An 18,258-nucleotide genomic window follows, 5' to 3' on the forward strand; every position below is an offset into this window, starting at 1 on the left:
ACAGCAGTTCATATTCACAACTCAAGTGCTTTGATATCAGCGAGATGGGTATGCGCCTGCTTCTCAGAGATTTTCTATCCTTGGTGTGATGTTCAACAATGACACTTGTTCAACAATGACACTTGTAAATCATTCGATATGAAAGCCAGTATTTCTTGCTTTTCAAGGGAAACTGGGCGGAAATCCAGAATGTGGCTCCCCAGCTCCCTTCACACACCCTCAAAAAAAAACCTGTGAAATCAGTCTGATAAAGCAGTGACCTTGCAGAGCCATTTGTGGAGACCAGATGGCCTGAGACCATTGTTCCTGACCAGACTTCTGAGATTATGAGAATTCAGTTTGCTGATTTTGGTCTCTCTTGCAAATTTCCTTTTTTAGTCTTTTTTTTCTAGTACTTATTGTTTTGTCACCCTGTGCTGTTTTTGTATCTTTCCCATTTTCCAGGATCTGTACTATTTATTGCATTTTGGAATGCTTTTTCTTTTAGTCTATGTTGCCCTTTACCTCTTTCAATATTATTTCACAGACCTCTGCTGAAATCTGTCCAGATTGTTGGGAACTAAATATGCCAGTTTGAGAACAGCTGTTTTAAAAATTACTCTAGGCTAAAGTTGTACACTCCAATCTGCACATCAAAAATGACAGAAGCTACAGGAAGATAAAGGAAAACAAGAGAAACCTGGCAATTTCATCTGATTGGAAAAATGACAACAAGATTGTAAAGTTAAGCCATCAAGCTGCTTTCTTAATTGAGATCTTAGTCCATCACAATTGATTTACAGACAATCATTTATGTAAAATGTTGGCAGTTAGACAAGACATATTCATTAGGGCCTAACTAAACTAATCAAATTATTTGAATTAAATATTTTATTGGATTAATATTTCAATGAATGCCTGCATATTGCCAATATGCTGAACGCACTGAGGATTTCAGATCAGCCATGATCTCAATGAATGATGGAACAGACTCAATGGGCCGAACGGCTTACTTCTGCTCCTACGTCTAACAGTCAACAGGCCAGTCAGTTGCAGCCATATTATAACACTAGTGCATGTAGAAGGACTTGACAAAATCTAGTGCTCAGACTACCTGAATTAATGCAGTTGGAAATTGTGACTAAAATAATGCTAGTTTGCAATAATATCGGTGTTCCTCTTTTAATTGACTCATTTTTCACCGAAATCACCTGTGGGCAGCATACACCACCATGGCGATCAGTCACAACAGTAGCTTGGCAACGAGGTGCCAATACCAAAAAATAACAACCCACAACGACATCTGATAACTTCATAAGTGGCACTTGGGGCAGAAGGTGCCTCGCACGGACTGATCTCTTCAGCCATCAGCAATGCTGTATAATATGAAGCTACCCAATCCCCAACAGTTTTGATTTGGTGCATGCCCATCATTACACAGATGGAAGGATGCCAAAGATGACAACTCAATTTAAAAATTCGCTATTTTCTTCCATTTCAAGTCAACAGTCAAGACTTATAAGACTCCCAATACTCTTTAACTTATCTCTGGAATTGGATGCTATCCAGGAACACCAACTCCTAATGGATTATGATTCACCATCAGGACTCAGTGAAATGCCAAGGAGCCTACAAGCATAGCTTGTTAAAAATCACATACAATTTCCTGACAAATTAACCAGGACAGTACACATTTAAAAAAAGGACTTAAAAGATCAGTCTCATTTTTTTCCCTCACCTGGAAGTCATTCATTAAACCATACGCGCATTTATTTGTGGCACAAGAGGAAAAATTGAAGCCCAGTTTACAGGCTGCGGTAGTGCAGTTAGTCACTGTTCCAGGAGGGATAGCATCAGTAAGATTCCCTGTAGCATCACGTACAATACAGGAACCTGACGGAATAAAAATTGGAAAATTAAGTACGTGTTCTGGGCTGAATTACCGCTAAAATCTTTATTCCTGCTCCCCATCTCATTTCAAGATATTTTGCTAAAGATACAAAATTACAGTGCTGAAGATTGAATAAACAACAGCTAATGAAACATTTCTTCACTCCTGTCCATGGAAGAGTTTTAAGTTTGCAATATAGAAACACTTAAATAAATGTAGTCATCTTTGGAAGGTGCATTGAACCTGTCCCTTTAAGATAGACTCAATAGAAAGAAAGTGACATTTCTGGTATTGCATTTAGTTAACAATTAATTTAAAAATAAAAATGCACACGTTTCTGAAAAACAATGAAAAGTTAAATGAATTTCATAAAAATCAAAATCAATTGAATGTTAAAGTTTAAAAAAGGCATCCATCCTAGCATTATTTAAGCAACCTATTTATTAAAGCCTTTTAGCTCTTCTTCTTTTATGATGCAACTAAAAATGTGCTCACCTGCTTTTAACAGTCATTAAAAATGCTTTTTGTTACTCAATCCTTGATTAATCATCCCCAAATACATCAAAGCAAAGCATTGCTGTAACATCTTACAAACTCAGGAGACAAAGTTAAAATTAAGTGGTTTTGTTTTAATTGTACAAGAAATTTCCCATTTAGATATCAAGATTCCTCAATATATTGTTTTTGAAGATTGGCCGTTTCCCAACCAGCAAGAGTTTCATTTTGAGCCTTTCCAGCTGAAGCAGTCTCCATCATAAATCAATGCTTCAGCACTCTTAAAATAGACCAGCAAGAACACTAACATTTCAAGCTTTTACATCATACAGAAAAAAAATCTGTTTATCAATGATGTTTCAGATCTCAGCAGTGGTCAATCCTCCCCCATGATGGCAGCTATTAAACCACAGCAATCTCATATTGAGTTGAGTGTCCCAGGAGAATGGTGAGAACCATTCATTTTGTTGGTTATTTTACACAACACTATTTAGTATACAAGAATTCGCATCATCAGGAGGTGCATTTTCTTCTCCTTAAGGTTACAAATTTTGGCGATTATAAATGCATTTTGCCATCATGAAATCTTGTGCAGATTATTCTAGGGGTCAATATTCCAGGTTTCATTGTAAATTTCATTGTTTTGCTATTCACACCCATTAGAGGCTGCAATTCTAATGAAATAATGTGGAGTGTTGTAGGAGTTAATTATCAACCGTTCAACAGAATTTTCTGAGGTTTTACAGAGTGATGGACATACCAATTCCCTAATGAGATTACTGAGTCAAAAAAAAAAGGTCCTGGGAAGAGGTCACACTGATAAACATTTCTCCATCTTTTACTTCAAAAAGTTAACTCCGAACTCCTACATACAGATTGTTTACTAATGCATAATATACAAAAGACAAGCACTTTTCAAGACATAGATGCTCACGACCATAAAAATGATAAATCCATGATTAAAATTTTTTTTAACTCTGCAGTAACTAAAAAGTTTTGGAACCAAGAATTTACAGGCCACAGGAAATAACCACAATTAAACAAATGTCACAAATCCACTCTGTGTGATTAAAATAAAACCCATGGCCTTGTTAATAAGTTAAGGAAAAGATTTTTGTCAACTTTAGGTTGAAAAGAGAAAAAAATACATAGCGGAAGAACCAGCCACCGCAAACAATTCCAACTCATCATAGGTAAAAAGGTCATAACCAGGCAATTTTAAAGAAACACTCCATTAGTACCCTCACTAATAGTTGTTCTGCAATCTACTTTTGAATGGGATTTAGAATTATAAAATACAAGAAAAGCATTATAAAATTGAAAACAAAGAAACCAATTGCAAAGCCAATATGGAAACACTGATTTTTAATTGTTACAGCATCTTTAATTTAAAAGGTTATGAACAGATGGAGAACCCTTACCTGTAGAAATGGCAGCTCCTGCATAAACTATTGTGGTGATTAAAATAGCCAAGAGTGTGCCTTTAGGTATGGCTGATTGTGGATCCTTTTTAAAAAAAAAGTTACATTTTTTTAAAAATATGTATTGCTTCACAAGCTTATTTTTTCCTTTGTTCTCCCTAGTACTAAAACTGCTGTACAACTATTTTATGGCAACATTTGTTCTAACAAAGGATTGGTATGCAAGAACAGAAGATTTTAATGATTGAAATTAGCACCATATATAAATTGAGAAAATTCAAGTGTCTAGAATCAGAATTGGTAAATCTAATTAGGAGACAACTCCATAGCTCAGTGGAGATTACAAGAGGCAGTGCACATCTTGACCTGGGGGACAGTGACCAGAGTGCTAAATCCAGATTAACATGATCTGGACCCAATTAAATCCATGACGATGACTTCATGTTTATGACTTCAAAAATAGCTAAATTAAGACAGGAAGGAAACATTAAAACAAATGGAGGAGGATACTTCCGTTGAAGAGAAAAGGAGTGCAATTAAATTAATAATACTATGCATGCAAGATTAGTACATGCGCAAGATCAGCAATTTCAGGCTATACGAAAACAAATTTAAATGGATTAAGAAATCAAAAAAGTGAAAAAAAATGTTGTTACATAACATATGGGGAGAGAGTAGGAGGGGGCTCAAGGGGAGAAATATGATCATGCAAAAACAAGTTGAAAGGGCAGAGTACTCCAAAAAATTGGATAAATGCAAAGCAAAATAACAGTAAATATTTCTCAGTACTGCAAAAGCAAGATGATTGCCAGAGAATAAATGAGAACGTTAAAAACAAATACACTGAAACAGGTGAAAAGCAACACAGTAAATATTCAGAACAATGTCTTCCATTAAGTATTCAAACTAGAATATGCCTTGCTGAGGAGAGGACTGGGGGGGGTTAGGGCAAGGCAGTCATGGCGCAGAGAGGCGCTGGACGCAGGCAGAGGGAGAGGCGCTGGACGCAGGCAGAGGGAGAGGCGCTGGACGCAGGCAGAGGGAGAGGCGCTGGACGCAGGCAGAGGGAGAGGCGCTGGACGCAGGCAGAGGGAGAGGCGCTGGACGCAGGCAGAGGGAGAGGCGCTGGACGCAGGCAGAGGGAGAGGCCGCTGGACGCAGGCAGAGGGAGAGGCGCTGGACGCAGGCAGAGGGAGAGGCGCTGGACGCAGGCAGAGGGAGAGGCGCTGGACGCAGGCAGAGGGAGAGGCGCTGGACGCAGGCAGAGGGAGAGGCGCTGGACGCAGGCAGAGGGAGAGGCGCTGGACGCAGGCAGAGGGAGAGGCGCTGGACGCAGGCAGAGGGAGAGGCGCTGGACGCAGGCAGAGGGAGAGGCGCTGGACGCAGGCAGAGGGAGAGGCGCTGGACGCAGGCAGAGGGAGAGGCGCTGGACGCAGGCAGAGGGAGAGGCGCTGGACGCAGGCAGAGGGAGAGGCGCTGGACGCAGGCAGAGGGAGAGGCGCTGGACGCAGGCAGAGGGAGAGGCGCTGGACGCAGGCAGAGGGAGAGGCGCTGGACGCAGGCAGAGGGAGAGGCGCTGGACGCAGGCAGAGGGAGAGGCGCTGGACGCAGGCAGAGGGAGAGGCGCTGGACGCAGGCAGAGGGAGAGGCGCTGGACGCAGGCAGAGGGAGAGGCGCTGGACGCAGGCAGAGGGAGAGGCGCTGGACGCAGGCAGAGGGAGAGGCGCTGGACGCAGGCAGAGGGAGAGGCGCTGGACGCAGGCAGAGGGAGAGGCGCTGGACGCAGGCAGAGGGAGAGGCGCTGGACGCAGGCAGAGGGAGAGGCGCTGGACGCAGGCAGAGGGAGAGGCGCTGGACGCAGGCAGAGGGAGAGGCGCTGGACGCAGGCAGAGGGAGAGGCGCTGGACGCAGGCAGAGGGAGAGGCGCTGGACGCAGGCAGAGGGAGAGGCGCTGGACGCAGGCAGAGGGAGAGGCGCTGGACGCAGGCAGAGGGAGAGGCGCTGGACGCAGGCAGAGGGAGAGGCGCTGGACGCAGGCAGAGGGAGAGGCGCTGGACGCAGGCAGAGGGAGAGGCGCTGGACGCAGGCAGAGGGAGAGGCGCTGGACGCAGGCAGAGGGAGAGGCGCTGGACGCAGGCAGAGGGAGAGGCGCTGGACGCAGGCAGAGGGAGAGGCGCTGGACGCAGGCAGAGGGAGAGGCGCTGGACGCAGGCAGAGGGAGAGGCGCTGGACGCAGGCAGAGGGAGAGGCGCTGGACGCAGGCAGAGGGAGAGGCGCTGGACGCAGGCAGAGGGAGAGGCGCTGGACGCAGGCAGAGGGAGAGGCGCTGGACGCAGGCAGAGGGAGAGGCGCTGGACGCAGGCAGAGGGAGAGGCGCTGGACGCAGGCAGAGGGAGAGGCGCTGGACGCAGGCAGAGGGAGAGGCGCTGGACGCAGGCAGAGGGAGAGGCGCTGGACGCAGGCAGAGGGAGAGGCGCTGGACGCAGGCAGAGGGAGAGGCGCTGGACGCAGGCAGAGGGAGAGGCGCTGGACGCAGGCAGAGGGAGAGGCGCTGGACGCAGGCAGAGGGAGAGGCGCTGGACGCAGGCAGAGGGAGAGGCGCTGGACGCAGGCAGAGGGAGAGGCGCTGGACGCAGGCAGAGGGAGAGGCGCTGGACGCAGGCAGAGGGAGAGGCGCTGGACGCAGGCAGAGGGAGAGGCGCTGGACGCAGGCAGAGGGAGAGGCGCTGGACGCAGGCAGAGGGAGAGGCGCTGGACGCAGGCAGAGGGAGAGGCGCTGGACGCAGGCAGAGGGAGAGGCGCTGGACGCAGGCAGAGGGAGAGGCGCTGGACGCAGGCAGAGGGAGAGGCGCTGGACGCAGGCAGAGGGAGAGGCGCTGGACGCAGGGCAGAGGGAGAGGCGCTGGACGCAGGCAGAGGGAGAGGCGCTGGACGCAGGCAGAGGGAGAGGCGCTGGACGCAGGCAGAGGGAGAGGCGCTGGACGCAGGCAGAGGGAGAGGCGCTGGACGCAGGCAGAGGGAGAGGCGCTGGACGCAGGCAGAGGGAGAGGCGCTGGACGCAGGGCAGAGGGAGAGGCGCTGGACGCAGGCAGAGGGAGAGGCGCTGGACGCAGGCAGAGGGAGAGGCGCTGGACGCAGGCAGAGGGAGAGGCGCTGGACGGCAGGCAGAGGGAGAGGCGCTGGACGCAGGCAGAGGGGAGGGAGAGGCGCTGGACGCAGGCAGAGGGAGAGGCGCTGGACGCAGGCAGAGGGAGAGGCGCTGGACGCAGGCAGAGGGAGAGGCGCTGGACGCAGGCAGAGGGAGAGGCGCTGGACGCAGGCAGAGGGAGAGGCGCTGGACGCAGGCAGAGGGAGAGGCGCTGGACGCAGGCAGAGGGAGAGGCGCTGGACGCAGGCAGAGGGAGAGGCGCTGGACGCAGGCAGAGGGAGAGGCGCTGGACGCAGGCAGAGGGAGAGGCGCTGGACGCAGGCAGAGGGAGAGGCGCTGGACGCAGGCAGAGGGAGAGGCGCTGGACGCAGGCAGAGGGAGAGGCGCTGGACGCAGGCAGAGGGAGAGGCGCTGGACGCAGGCAGAGGGAGAGGCGCTGGACGCAGGCAGAGGGAGCGGCGCTGGACGCAGGCAGAGGGAGAGGCGCTGGACGCAGGCAGAGGGAGAGGCGCTGGACGCAGGCAGAGGGAGAGGCGCTGGACGCAGGCAGAGGGAGAGGCGCTGGACGCAGGCAGAGGGAGAGGCGCTGGACGCAGGCAGAGGGAGAGGCGCTGGACACAGGCAGAGGGAGAGGCGCAGGACACAGACAGAGGGAGAGGCGCAGGACACAGACAGAGGGAGAGGCGCAGAGAGGCTGGACACAGACAGAGGGAGAGGCGCAGAGAGGCTGGACACAGACAGAGGGAGAGGCGCAGAGAGGCTGGACACAGACAGAGGGAGAGGCGCAGAGAGGCTGGACACAGACAGAGGGAGAGGCGCAGAGAGGCTGGACACAGACAGAGGGAGAGGCGCAGAGAGGCTGGACACAGACAGAGGGAGAGGCGCAGAGAGGCTGGACACAGACAGAGGGAGAGGCGCAGAGAGGCTGGACACAGACAGAGGGAGAGGTGCAGAGAGGCTGGACACAGACAGAGGGAGAGGCGCAGAGAGGCTGGACACAGACAGAGGGAGAGGCGCAGAGAGGCTGGACACAGACAGAGGGAGGCGCACAGAGAGGCTGGCACAGACAGAGAGAGGCGCGCAGAGAGGCTGGCACAGACAGAGAGAGGCGCGCAGAGAGGCTGGCACAGACAGAGAGAGGCGCGCAGAGAGGCTGGCACAGACAGAGAGAGGCGTGCAGAGTGACTGGCACAGACCGAGAGAGGCGCGCAGAGAGGCTGGCACAGACAGAGGGAGACAGACTGACACAGAGAGAGAGAGAGAGAGAGAGAGAGAGAGAGAGAGAGTGAGAGAGTGTGAGAGATAGAGAGACAGATAGACAGGGGGAGGGAGAGGCAGAGATTGCAATGGGATAAATACATTCCAGGATACACTGGGATAAATGCACAAACGAGTGGTATACCACAGGTATCATCAATGTGTCCTCAAAATTTTTACAAAATATATCAATGTCTTGGATGAAGAAACTGATGGAATAGCTGCTAAATTTTCTGATGATACAAAAATACCTAGGAAAGTAAGTTGTCATGAGGACATAAGGAGTCTACAAAGGGACATAGATAGGTTAAGTAAGTGGTGAAAAGGTCTGGCTAAAGAAGTATAATGCAGACAAATGTGAAATTATTCAATTTGGCAGGAAGAGTAAAAAAGTTTATTATCCAAATGGTGAGAGATTGCAGAGTTCATATTCAGAGGGATCTGGGTGTCCAGTGAATGAATCACAAAAGGTTAGTATGCAGGTACAGCAAGTAATTAGTAAAGTTAATAGAATGTCATCAATTATTGAGAGGGGAATTGATTACAAAAGTAGGGAGGTGATACTTTAGTTGTACAAGACACTGGTGAGACCACATCTGGAGAATTGTGTGCAGTTCAGAGAAGGATTACTGGACTAATACCAGGAATGAGCAGGTTGTCTCATGAGGAAAGGTTGAACAGGTTAGGCTTGTATCCACTGCAGTTTAGAAGAGCAAGAGGCGACTTAATTGAAACCTTAAGATCCTAAGGGGTCTTGACAAGGCAGATATGGAGAGGATGTTTCCTTTTGTGGGAGAATCTAGAACTAGAGGTCACTATTTTAAAATAAGGGGTCACTCATTTAAAACAGAGCTGAGGAAAAATCTTTTCTCAGAGGGTTGACACTCTTTGGAACTCTCTTCCTCAAAAGGCAGTGGAAGCAAAGCCTTTGAACACTTTTAAGGCAGAGCTAGATAGATTCTTAATTAACAAGGGGGTGAAAGGTTATCTGGGGTAGGCAGAAATGTGGGATTGAGGTATCAGATCAGCCATGATTTTACTGAATGGCAGAGCAGGTTCAAGAGGCCTACTCCTAATTTGTACATTCGTATAAGACTGCGTGTGGGCAGGGGTCAGCATGTGAGAGTTCAGGGCTTGTAAGTCCTAAGTTAGACAAAGTGGCTTAAAATAACCCATTTCCCAGAATGTATTTACCCCAGTGTATTCAGACTAGGAAATAGTTGCAATAATCATTCTGAATTAGTCAATGGACATTGGTGAGGTATTAGTAGATTGGGAATAAAGTAACATATTTGTCCAACCCCCAAGTTTCAAAATAGACATTTTTTTTCTATTAACAGTAGAATTTTTCAAGTCACTTCACTAGAGTATTGTCAGATAAAATTTGACAGCGAGCCACAAGTAAACAAAAGTTTGGCCAAAGAGGTAGCTCAGCTCAGGGTCAACTTGTTCACAACCTTGCTGTTCTGTCAGGTTCAGCCTCAGACTATTGTCAGGACAAGGGATGGAGTCCGTGACTGCAGGACAAAGGTTGTGATGCAGACCATAGACAATGGCTTTCATTTTCCCAATATTTAATTGGAGAAAGTTATGCTCATCCAGTACTGAATATCTGACTAGTAGTGTGATAAATCAGAGGCAGTGAAAAAAGCGTCGAAAGCGGTGGTTGCAAGGTACCATCGCACGTCGTCAGCATACATGTGAAATCTGGTGTTGCTGTGCAGCATCATGTAGATGAGAATTAGGAAGCAGCTGAGGACAGAACCTTCAATTCACAGAAATAACAGTGAGAAGTGCAGGAAAAGAAGCCCACGACAAGACATTTTCCAAGTATGACTGAATAGATGGGAATGAAGCCAGGCGAATGGGAATCCCACCCAGTTGGTTAACAGAAGAGAAACACTGCAGGAAGATACTGTGATCAATTGTGTCAAATGCTGCTGAGAGAGAAAGTTGAGGAGAGATGATTCACCATAGTCAGAGTGATAAAGGATGTCATTTGTGACATAGATAAGGGACATTTCATTACTGTACTGGGGGCAGAAACCTACTTTGACATGTTCAAACATTGAGTTGTGGGAAAGATAGGCATGGGAGTCAGCCTGCTGACAGTGTGAATAAAGCTTCAGATGACTCAGTTCATTGGCTCAAAACTTTGTGCAACAGTAACAATAATTGTATTTAAATGGCATCTCTAACATAGTAAATTGCCCCAAGGCACCTTGTGTAAGTGTAATCAGGTTAAAAATTGACACCAAGCCAAATATTATTGACTAGAAAAGGTTTCCAGAAAGCAGGAAGTTCAAAACAAGGAGATAACTTTCAGAGAGATTTGCAGGTGAATCACAAATGGTAACTGATTTTGAAAAATATACAAGGAAGTATCAAATACATGCTCAAGGACAATATCTACAGATCCATTAGCTTTACTACAATATAGAAATGAGACTTTTTTATTACAAGCAGAGGATTATGTGCACAGTGACAATTAATAAATAGAATTTAAATTCAAATAATCCTAGCATCTCAATGTTGTTTCCCAAAAATATCTAGCCCACTTTTCGTACAATACCAAATTCTGGTAATAATGACGTAATAATGGTTTGAGTCAAGCCTTCAACAGAATAATTAGTCATTAGGTTTGCAGCTGCTGACATTACCGGATTTCACAAATAACAAATCCTTTTCTATACATAAGCAAACACTTACTGCAAGATCACCAGAGATGTTTGCTCCAGCAAGGATACCAGTAGCAGCAGGGAAGAAAATAGCAAAGACAGAGAAGAAACCTTCTCCTTCTCTAAAATCTGGCCCAAAGTTTTCAGAAAATATTTCACCTGAAATAAAAATGCAAAGATTGTAATTATTATTTTACAAAATAATTTTACCAAAATACTTCTGTGTTAAGCTACCATGCCAATACAATTTAGATTTTCAATATAAATTAAGAACCCAAATTCCCTAGTTTTGGTGATCATTGTGAATATTGTATATATAATGTTTATAATGCCTTATACACAGTAATTTGGATCTGCATAAGTGAACTTCTTCTTGCAGCATGTCCACAACAATATGATTTTCCAACACACAATGATGCATACAGGGATCTGGGCTGCAAACACCTCCTTCATATCACTGATCAGCTGAAATGTGCAATTTAAAAGCAATAAAAGGATTTTATCCAAAACTTTGACACTCTATATTCCAATACAAGTTAACCAAACTCATTATTCAGCATGGTCTTCTGTTATGACACAGCAGATGGTAAATACTGAGCTGTTCAAATCCCAGAGGGAAACTTGAAACTGTCACAATTAATTTTCAATTTGTATGCTTTGAGATGCGGGCTTTGAATTCAGTAATAAAGCCACCGGGTCTTGAGGTTTTTATAAAATTAAATTAAACATTTATTAGCAAAGGAAAAGATTGTAAGCTCATACATATATCTACAAAATACTGCTACAATAACTTTTAAATCTCCTAGTTAATCTGATTCCCTGTTACACTTTCGGTAAGACAACGGTAAGACAAAAACATTTTAAAAGACCCAGGATACCCTGAACAAGTCAAATTCAAAGTGAGTTTTCTTAACTTCAGTTCTTTGAAGATAGCAGCTTGGAGGTGTAGATGCTGAAGGCTTTTCACATTTGTTAGATCTCAAAGTGCCTACCCTCACACACAGCTTTCGCTCCTTTATATATATTTTCCCCTTTGAATGCAAATTCCCATTGTTTCACTGTGTCTTTGGACTTCTTCCTGATAATAAAAATCTCTCATAGTACTAAATTTTACCAATAACCTTTGGGGAAAAATAAACACACTGTTTCTAAACTTCACTTGCCTAGGTGACACATTTCACCCCTCCTTTGAAAACAATCTAGTCTGGTTTACTTTAAAATGCAAAAATCCTTATACCTTACATTCTAACTTCGCCCATGTTTACTATGTTTACATCAAAGCCTTAAGACCAACCAACTTTAATCCAACTAAGTCTCTCTCACTCACACACACACACACACACAATTACTCTATTTTACAATAAATTCCAACATTATGAGAATGATTATATCTTCCTGACATTCCTCATTTTTTCCCTTATACGAATCATTCATAGGCAAAGGGTTCAGTTTGGAAATAATTTTGTGCCAAGTTCCCAGAGAATCTTCCCATCACTCAGCTATATGCATGGACTTTGTTCTGGCCATATTTGGTGCTTGACTAGGTTTGGCAACATCATAATTGCATGCACCCAACATGAGAAACACAACAGCAGTATCTAAGTCCCCAGAACACCAGTGTCATTAAACCATAAGAGAAAAGGACTAGATAAGGTTCGAGCTTTATATGTGCAGATTGGAAGTGACATGTGTCCACATTCAATTTATAAATGTATATTACAAGTACAGAAGAGCACTGCAATTCTAAAGACCCAAATCTTAGGATCACGCTCGGGCTCAATGAAACATGCAAACAGTTTCAAGGAGGAATTCCAAAAGAAGTCCATTTTCTCCTGCCCTTACGCCCAACCAAGTAAATGTTATTTCTTGGCGAGCTAATAGATGAATTTCTCTCTGGATGCACATCATTAGCAAAAGCTAATGTTGCTTCTGAGAAAATGATGTGCATCTTTCTGCATGCCTGCTGTTGTTCACCAGTATAGTTAACTGCAAGTCTTTTAATCGAGAAAAAAAAATACTATTTTTCCTTGCAAGGCAACTTGACAACTGCTGCACAAATTGCTACATTGCCCATGCATCAAACAATTTTAACTCAAGAAATAGACATGCAACATATACAGTCACTCCATGTATTTGGTTTGCAACTAAAAAAGAAAGCCCAAAGATCTACATATGGGTTGTATAAACAGGGCTCCCTCCACTACCTGCTTCCAGCAATGTCAACATCTGTACTACAACTAGTATTTAAAAAGCACCTTTAACATAATAAAACATCCCAAAGCTCATTACAGGAGCATTAAACAAAACTGGACAGTCACATTTGGAGATATTGGGCCAATAACAAGATTTGGTCAAAGTGGTAAGTCTTATGGGGTTTCCTAAAGGAGAAGAGGCACACAGAGGAGCACAGAGAGGGAATTCTAGAGCTTAGGGCCTTGGCAGGTAAAAACAATGGTGGGGTGATTAAAATCGGGGATACTCAAAAGAGGCAGATGTGCACAGATATCTCTGAGGGTTGGAGGGCTGGAGTGGATTACAGAAATGAGGAGGCATGAGACAATGGAGAGATTTGATTTAAAAATTCTCAGCCTGTTTTTCCCCAAGATGTTACTTAACTGGCAGCCAACGTAGGTCAGTGAGAACAGAGGTGATAGGTGAAGGGAGCTTGATCTGATTAAGGTTGCAGGTGGAGTTTTAGATGGCCTATGGAGGGTAGAATGTGTAATGCCAGCAAGGAGTGCATTGAACTAGTCAAGTCTAAACTTAATAAGAGGAAGAATGAGGGTTTCAGCAGTTGATAAGCTAAGGCAGGGGCAGAGTCAGGCAAGGGCAGTCAGGCAGCGTGACAGATGTGGTCGTGAGACAAAAGTAGATGTGTAGTAGAAAGCTCATTACTGGGTCAAATATAAAACAATATTACAAATAGTCTGATTCAGACTCAAAACATTTGCCAGGGAGAAGGATGGAGTTGGATGCTAGGGAAGAGTTTACACAGGGACCAAAGGCAATGATTTCAGACTTAGAACATTACATAAGAAATAGGAACATTTTACCCCTCCAGCCTGCTCTGCCATTCAATAAGATCATGGCTGATCTTGTGTTTCAATTTCCACATTCCCATCTAACCCCACTAACCTTTGATTCCCTTGCCTAAGAATCTTTCTACCTCTGCCTTAATATTCAATGACCACCTCCACCACTTCTGAGGCAGCAAATTCCAAAGTCACACAACCCTAAAAAAAATTTCTCCTCATCTCTGTCCTAAAAGAGACCCCCACCCCACAGTTCTGGACTCACCCACAAAAGGAAACATCCTTTCAATGTCCACCTCGTCCTATACTTCAATCACATTACCCCTCACTCTTCTAAACTCCAGTGGAAACAAGCCCAGTCTGTCCAACCTTTCCTCATAAGACAATCCACTCATTCCTATCAATCTAGTAAACCCCTTTTGAAGCGTCTCCAATGCATTTACATCTTTCCTTTAATAAGGAGACCAAAACTGCACACAGTATTTGAGGTGTGGTCTCACCAATGCCCTGCATAAAAGTAAGGATGTTATGCTTCAGTTATGTCTAATCCCTCTCGTAATAAAGGATAGCATTCCATTAGCCTGCTTAATTACTTGCTGTATCTGTATACCAACTTTTTGACTCATGAACTAGAACACTTAGATCCCTCTGCACCTCAGAAATATGCAGCTGTTCTCCATTTAATTAATACTATGCTTTTTTGTTCTTCCTGCCAAGTGAACAGCTTCACATTTTCCCACCTTAAACTCCATTTGCCAGATCTTTGCCCACACACTAAACCTTTCTACATCCATCTGCAACACATGTCCTCTTCACAACACACTTTCCTACCTATCTTTGTGTCATCTGAAAATTTAGCTACCACATCTTCACTCCCCTCATCTAAGTCATTGATGTAAATCGTAAAAATTTGAGGCCCCAGTACAGACCTCTGAGATGCCACTCGTCATATTCTGCTAATTCGAAAAAGGCCCATTTATGCATTCTCTCTTTCAGCCAGCCAGCCAATCTTCTATCCGTGCTCATATGTTACCCACTACATCACGAGCTTTTATTTTCCTTAATAATCTTTGTTGTGGCACCTTATCAAATGCCTTTTGGAAATCCAAGTACAGTACATCTACAGGCTCCCCTTTATCCACTGTGCATATTACTCCTTCAAAAAAAAAAACAACTCCAATAAATAGATTAAACATGATTTTCCTTTCACAAAACCACGCTGACTCTTCCTACTTTCCTTGAGCTCTAAGTGCCCAGCTATAACCTCCCTAATGTTTGATTCTAATAACTTCCCAATATTTAATTTTTGACAGGCACAAAGAAACGCCATGGCACTATTCAAAGAGTTCTCCCCAGTGTACTGAAAAATATTTAAACCCTCAACCAACAGCACTGAAACAGATGATCTGGTGATGGGTTCTATGTCTGTTGTGTCAGACTATCCTGTGTGCAATTTGGCTGCTGCACTGCCTACATTACAATATTAGCCACACTTCAAAAGTATTTCAATGGCTGTAAAACTGCAAACTAACCCCAGAATCTAAAGTTCTGAAAAAGCTACAGAAATGGAAGTCTTCTCTTCTTTTCAGCAGGAGTTTGATAGGCCAGAGGGAGGGGGGGGAAGAGAGAAGAAAGATGCAAAGCACACATCACTGTCAAAGCCAAGTGGCAGTGTGAGCCCAGGAATATTGCGTTAAGAAACAGAAAAACCCAGAATGCTGGCTTGAAGTGGGAGAAAGAGAGAGAGAGAGGGAGAGGGCAGGGGCCGGAGGGTGCGCGCCGCGGGGGGCTGGAGGGCGCACACCGTGGGGGGGCGCGTGCCGCGGGAAGGTGGGGGGGCCGCAGGGCGCGCGCCGCGAGAGGGCGGGGGCCAGAGGGCGCGCGCCGCGGGAGCCGGAGGGCGCGCGCTGAGTGAGAGATGGCGCACGCTAAGAGAAGGCGAGCACTAAGAGAGGGAGATGAGAGATAAGAGAGAGAGATAAATGCCAAGCCATTTATTATTCAATATAATCAGTTCTATATCCATGAGGCCTGGAATGTCACGCGAAATTGGAAACACTTCTATTCACTGTTATGGTTTTTTTTTCAAATATCTACATTACGCAAGTGCTCTCAGAGTTCAAAAAGCAATACCATGTACAGAAGTGGACCCTACTGCAATTAGCTAAAACACTATAGGATGAGCAGGAGAAGATCCACTTCATGCTTTTGCTCAGATACAGCTCCTCAGGGAAAGCCCAAATTCGAAGAGGCAGGCAATGAATAGCAACAAAAAAGAGTAGAAAAGTGCTAGATTCAATTCACAATCAATCAGTGCCAAATTAGCTCTCGGCTGGAAGGGTAGAAGAACTACAATCATAAGGTTTAGGTTAATCATGGAAAAGGGCAGAGAACAATCCAGAGTAGGGATATTTAATTGGGGGAAGGCCAATTTCGATAAGATGAGAATATGTTTGATTTAGAATCAAATGTTGGCAGAAAAGACAGTGGATAAACAATGGGGCACCTTCAAAGAAACATTATTGCAAGCCATGTCAAGTTACATTTCCTTGAAGGGGAAAGGTAGGACGAATAGATAGTGAGTGAGTGGCAGACAAAGGCAGACAGAGAGGGGTAAAGTTGAAAAGGAAGTGCATGTATGACAGATAAAAAGTGAAATGGAGAATCAGGCTGAATACAGAGGGACCAGAGGGGAAGTAAAGAAACTAATAAGAAAAGCAAGGAGAGAGCATGAAAAGAGGCCAGCAGCGAACATAAAAGGGAATCCCAAGATCTTCTATAAGCGTATAAATAATAAGAGGGTGATAAAAGAAAGAATAGGGCAAATTAGGGTTAAAAAGGGGACTTGCATGTGGAGGCTGGAGGAATACTGGGAGGTGTTAAACGAGTACTTTGCATCTGTCTATACAAAGGAAGAACTTGCTACCCAGGCCAAGGTGAGAGAGGAGGTAACTGGTACACTGGAAGAACTAACAATTGAAAGGAAGGTGGTGTTGGAAAGGCTAACTGTATAGAAAATAGATAAGGTATCAGGATTAGAGAGATGCATCCAAGGGTACTGAGGGATGAGAAAGTGGAAATTGCAGAGACACTAGTCTTCCAGTCTTCTTTAGACACAGTGGAGGTGCTGGAGGACTGAAGAATTGCGAATGTTAAACCCTTATTGAAAAAGGGGTGCAAGGATAAAGCTGGCAACTACAGGTCAGTCAATTTGACCTCCGTGGTAGGGAAACTTCTGGAAAGCATAGTATGAGACAAAACCTAAAATCACTTAGGCAAGTGCAGGATAATTAAGGAAAGCCAACATGGATTCATCAAGGGAAAATCGTGTTTAACTAACTTGGAGTTTTCTCAAGGAGGTAACAGAGAAGGTTGATAAGGGAAATGCTGTTGTGATGTAATGTATATTCAAACAGCATTTGATACAATGCCACACAACAGACTTGTGAGCAAAATTCCAGGTCATGCGATGAAAGGGAAAGTAGGCACTTGGATGTGAAATTGGCTGGGTGACAGGAAACAGTAGTAGAGTAGTGATAAATGTGTTTTTTTTCCAGATTGGAGGAAGGTTGGTAGTGGAGTTCCTCAGGGGTTAGTGTTGGGACCCTTGCTCTTCCTGATATATATTAGTGATCTAGACTGGTGTACAGGGCATGATTTCAAAATTTGCAGATGATACGAAGATTGAAAATGTTGAAAACTGTGATGGGGATAGTCTTGAACTTCAAAACGACAGACACGTTGGTGGATTGGGGAGACAAGTGGCAGATGAAGTTCAATGCAGACAAGTGTGAGATGATTTGTTTTGGCAGGAAAGATATGATGAGACAATAAAGGGAGAACCTCTAAAGGAGGTGCAAGAACAGAGGGACCTCAGTGTATATGTACATAGGCCACTGAAGATGGCAGAGCATATTGAGAGAGCAGTTAATAAAGCATATAGTATCTTAGGCTTTATTAATAGGGGCATTGAGTACAAGAGTAAGCAGGTCATATTGAACTTGTATAAGACACTAGTTGGGCCTCATCTGGAGTACTGCATCCAGTTCTGGGCACCATGCTTGAGGAAGGATGTGAAGGCACTGGAGAGAGTAGAGGAGATTCACAAGAATGATTCCCAGAATGAAGAACTATAACTATGAGGTTGGGACTGTTTTCCTTGGAGAAAAGAAAGCTGAGAGGAGACGTGACAAAGGTACTCAAGATCCTGAGGGATATGGATAGGGTAAATAGCAAGAAACTGTTCCTACTGAGAGATCAATGTAATGTGAAGAAAAATGTTTCCACCCAGAGGGTGGTTGGAGTCTGGAACCAACTTCCTGAAAGTGTGGTGGAGGAAGGTTTGACCAAGGTATTC

The 18,258-nt window shown here is 44.8% G+C and overlaps 1 protein-coding gene across 2 annotated transcripts in view; it reads right to left on the reverse strand.

Annotated features, from left to right (window-relative positions):
• Window positions 1–18,258, reverse strand: part of slc12a2 (solute carrier family 12 member 2) — a 241,325-nt gene that overhangs the window by 111,598 nt on the left and 111,469 nt on the right. For both annotated transcript variants that reach the window (XM_041185697.1, XM_041185698.1), the window contains 3 exons: window positions 10,901–11,028; window positions 3,787–3,871; window positions 1,718–1,872 (listed from right to left, as the gene is read on the reverse strand). In XM_041185697.1, the coding sequence (XP_041041631.1) occupies window positions 1,718–1,872; window positions 3,787–3,871; window positions 10,901–11,028 (368 nt within the window). The remainder of the gene's footprint in view (window positions 1–1,717; window positions 1,873–3,786; window positions 3,872–10,900; window positions 11,029–18,258) is intronic.

Source organism: Carcharodon carcharias, chromosome 4, assembly GCF_017639515.1.
Source record: "Carcharodon carcharias isolate sCarCar2 chromosome 4, sCarCar2.pri, whole genome shotgun sequence".
NCBI lineage: Eukaryota > Metazoa > Chordata > Chondrichthyes > Lamniformes > Lamnidae > Carcharodon > Carcharodon carcharias.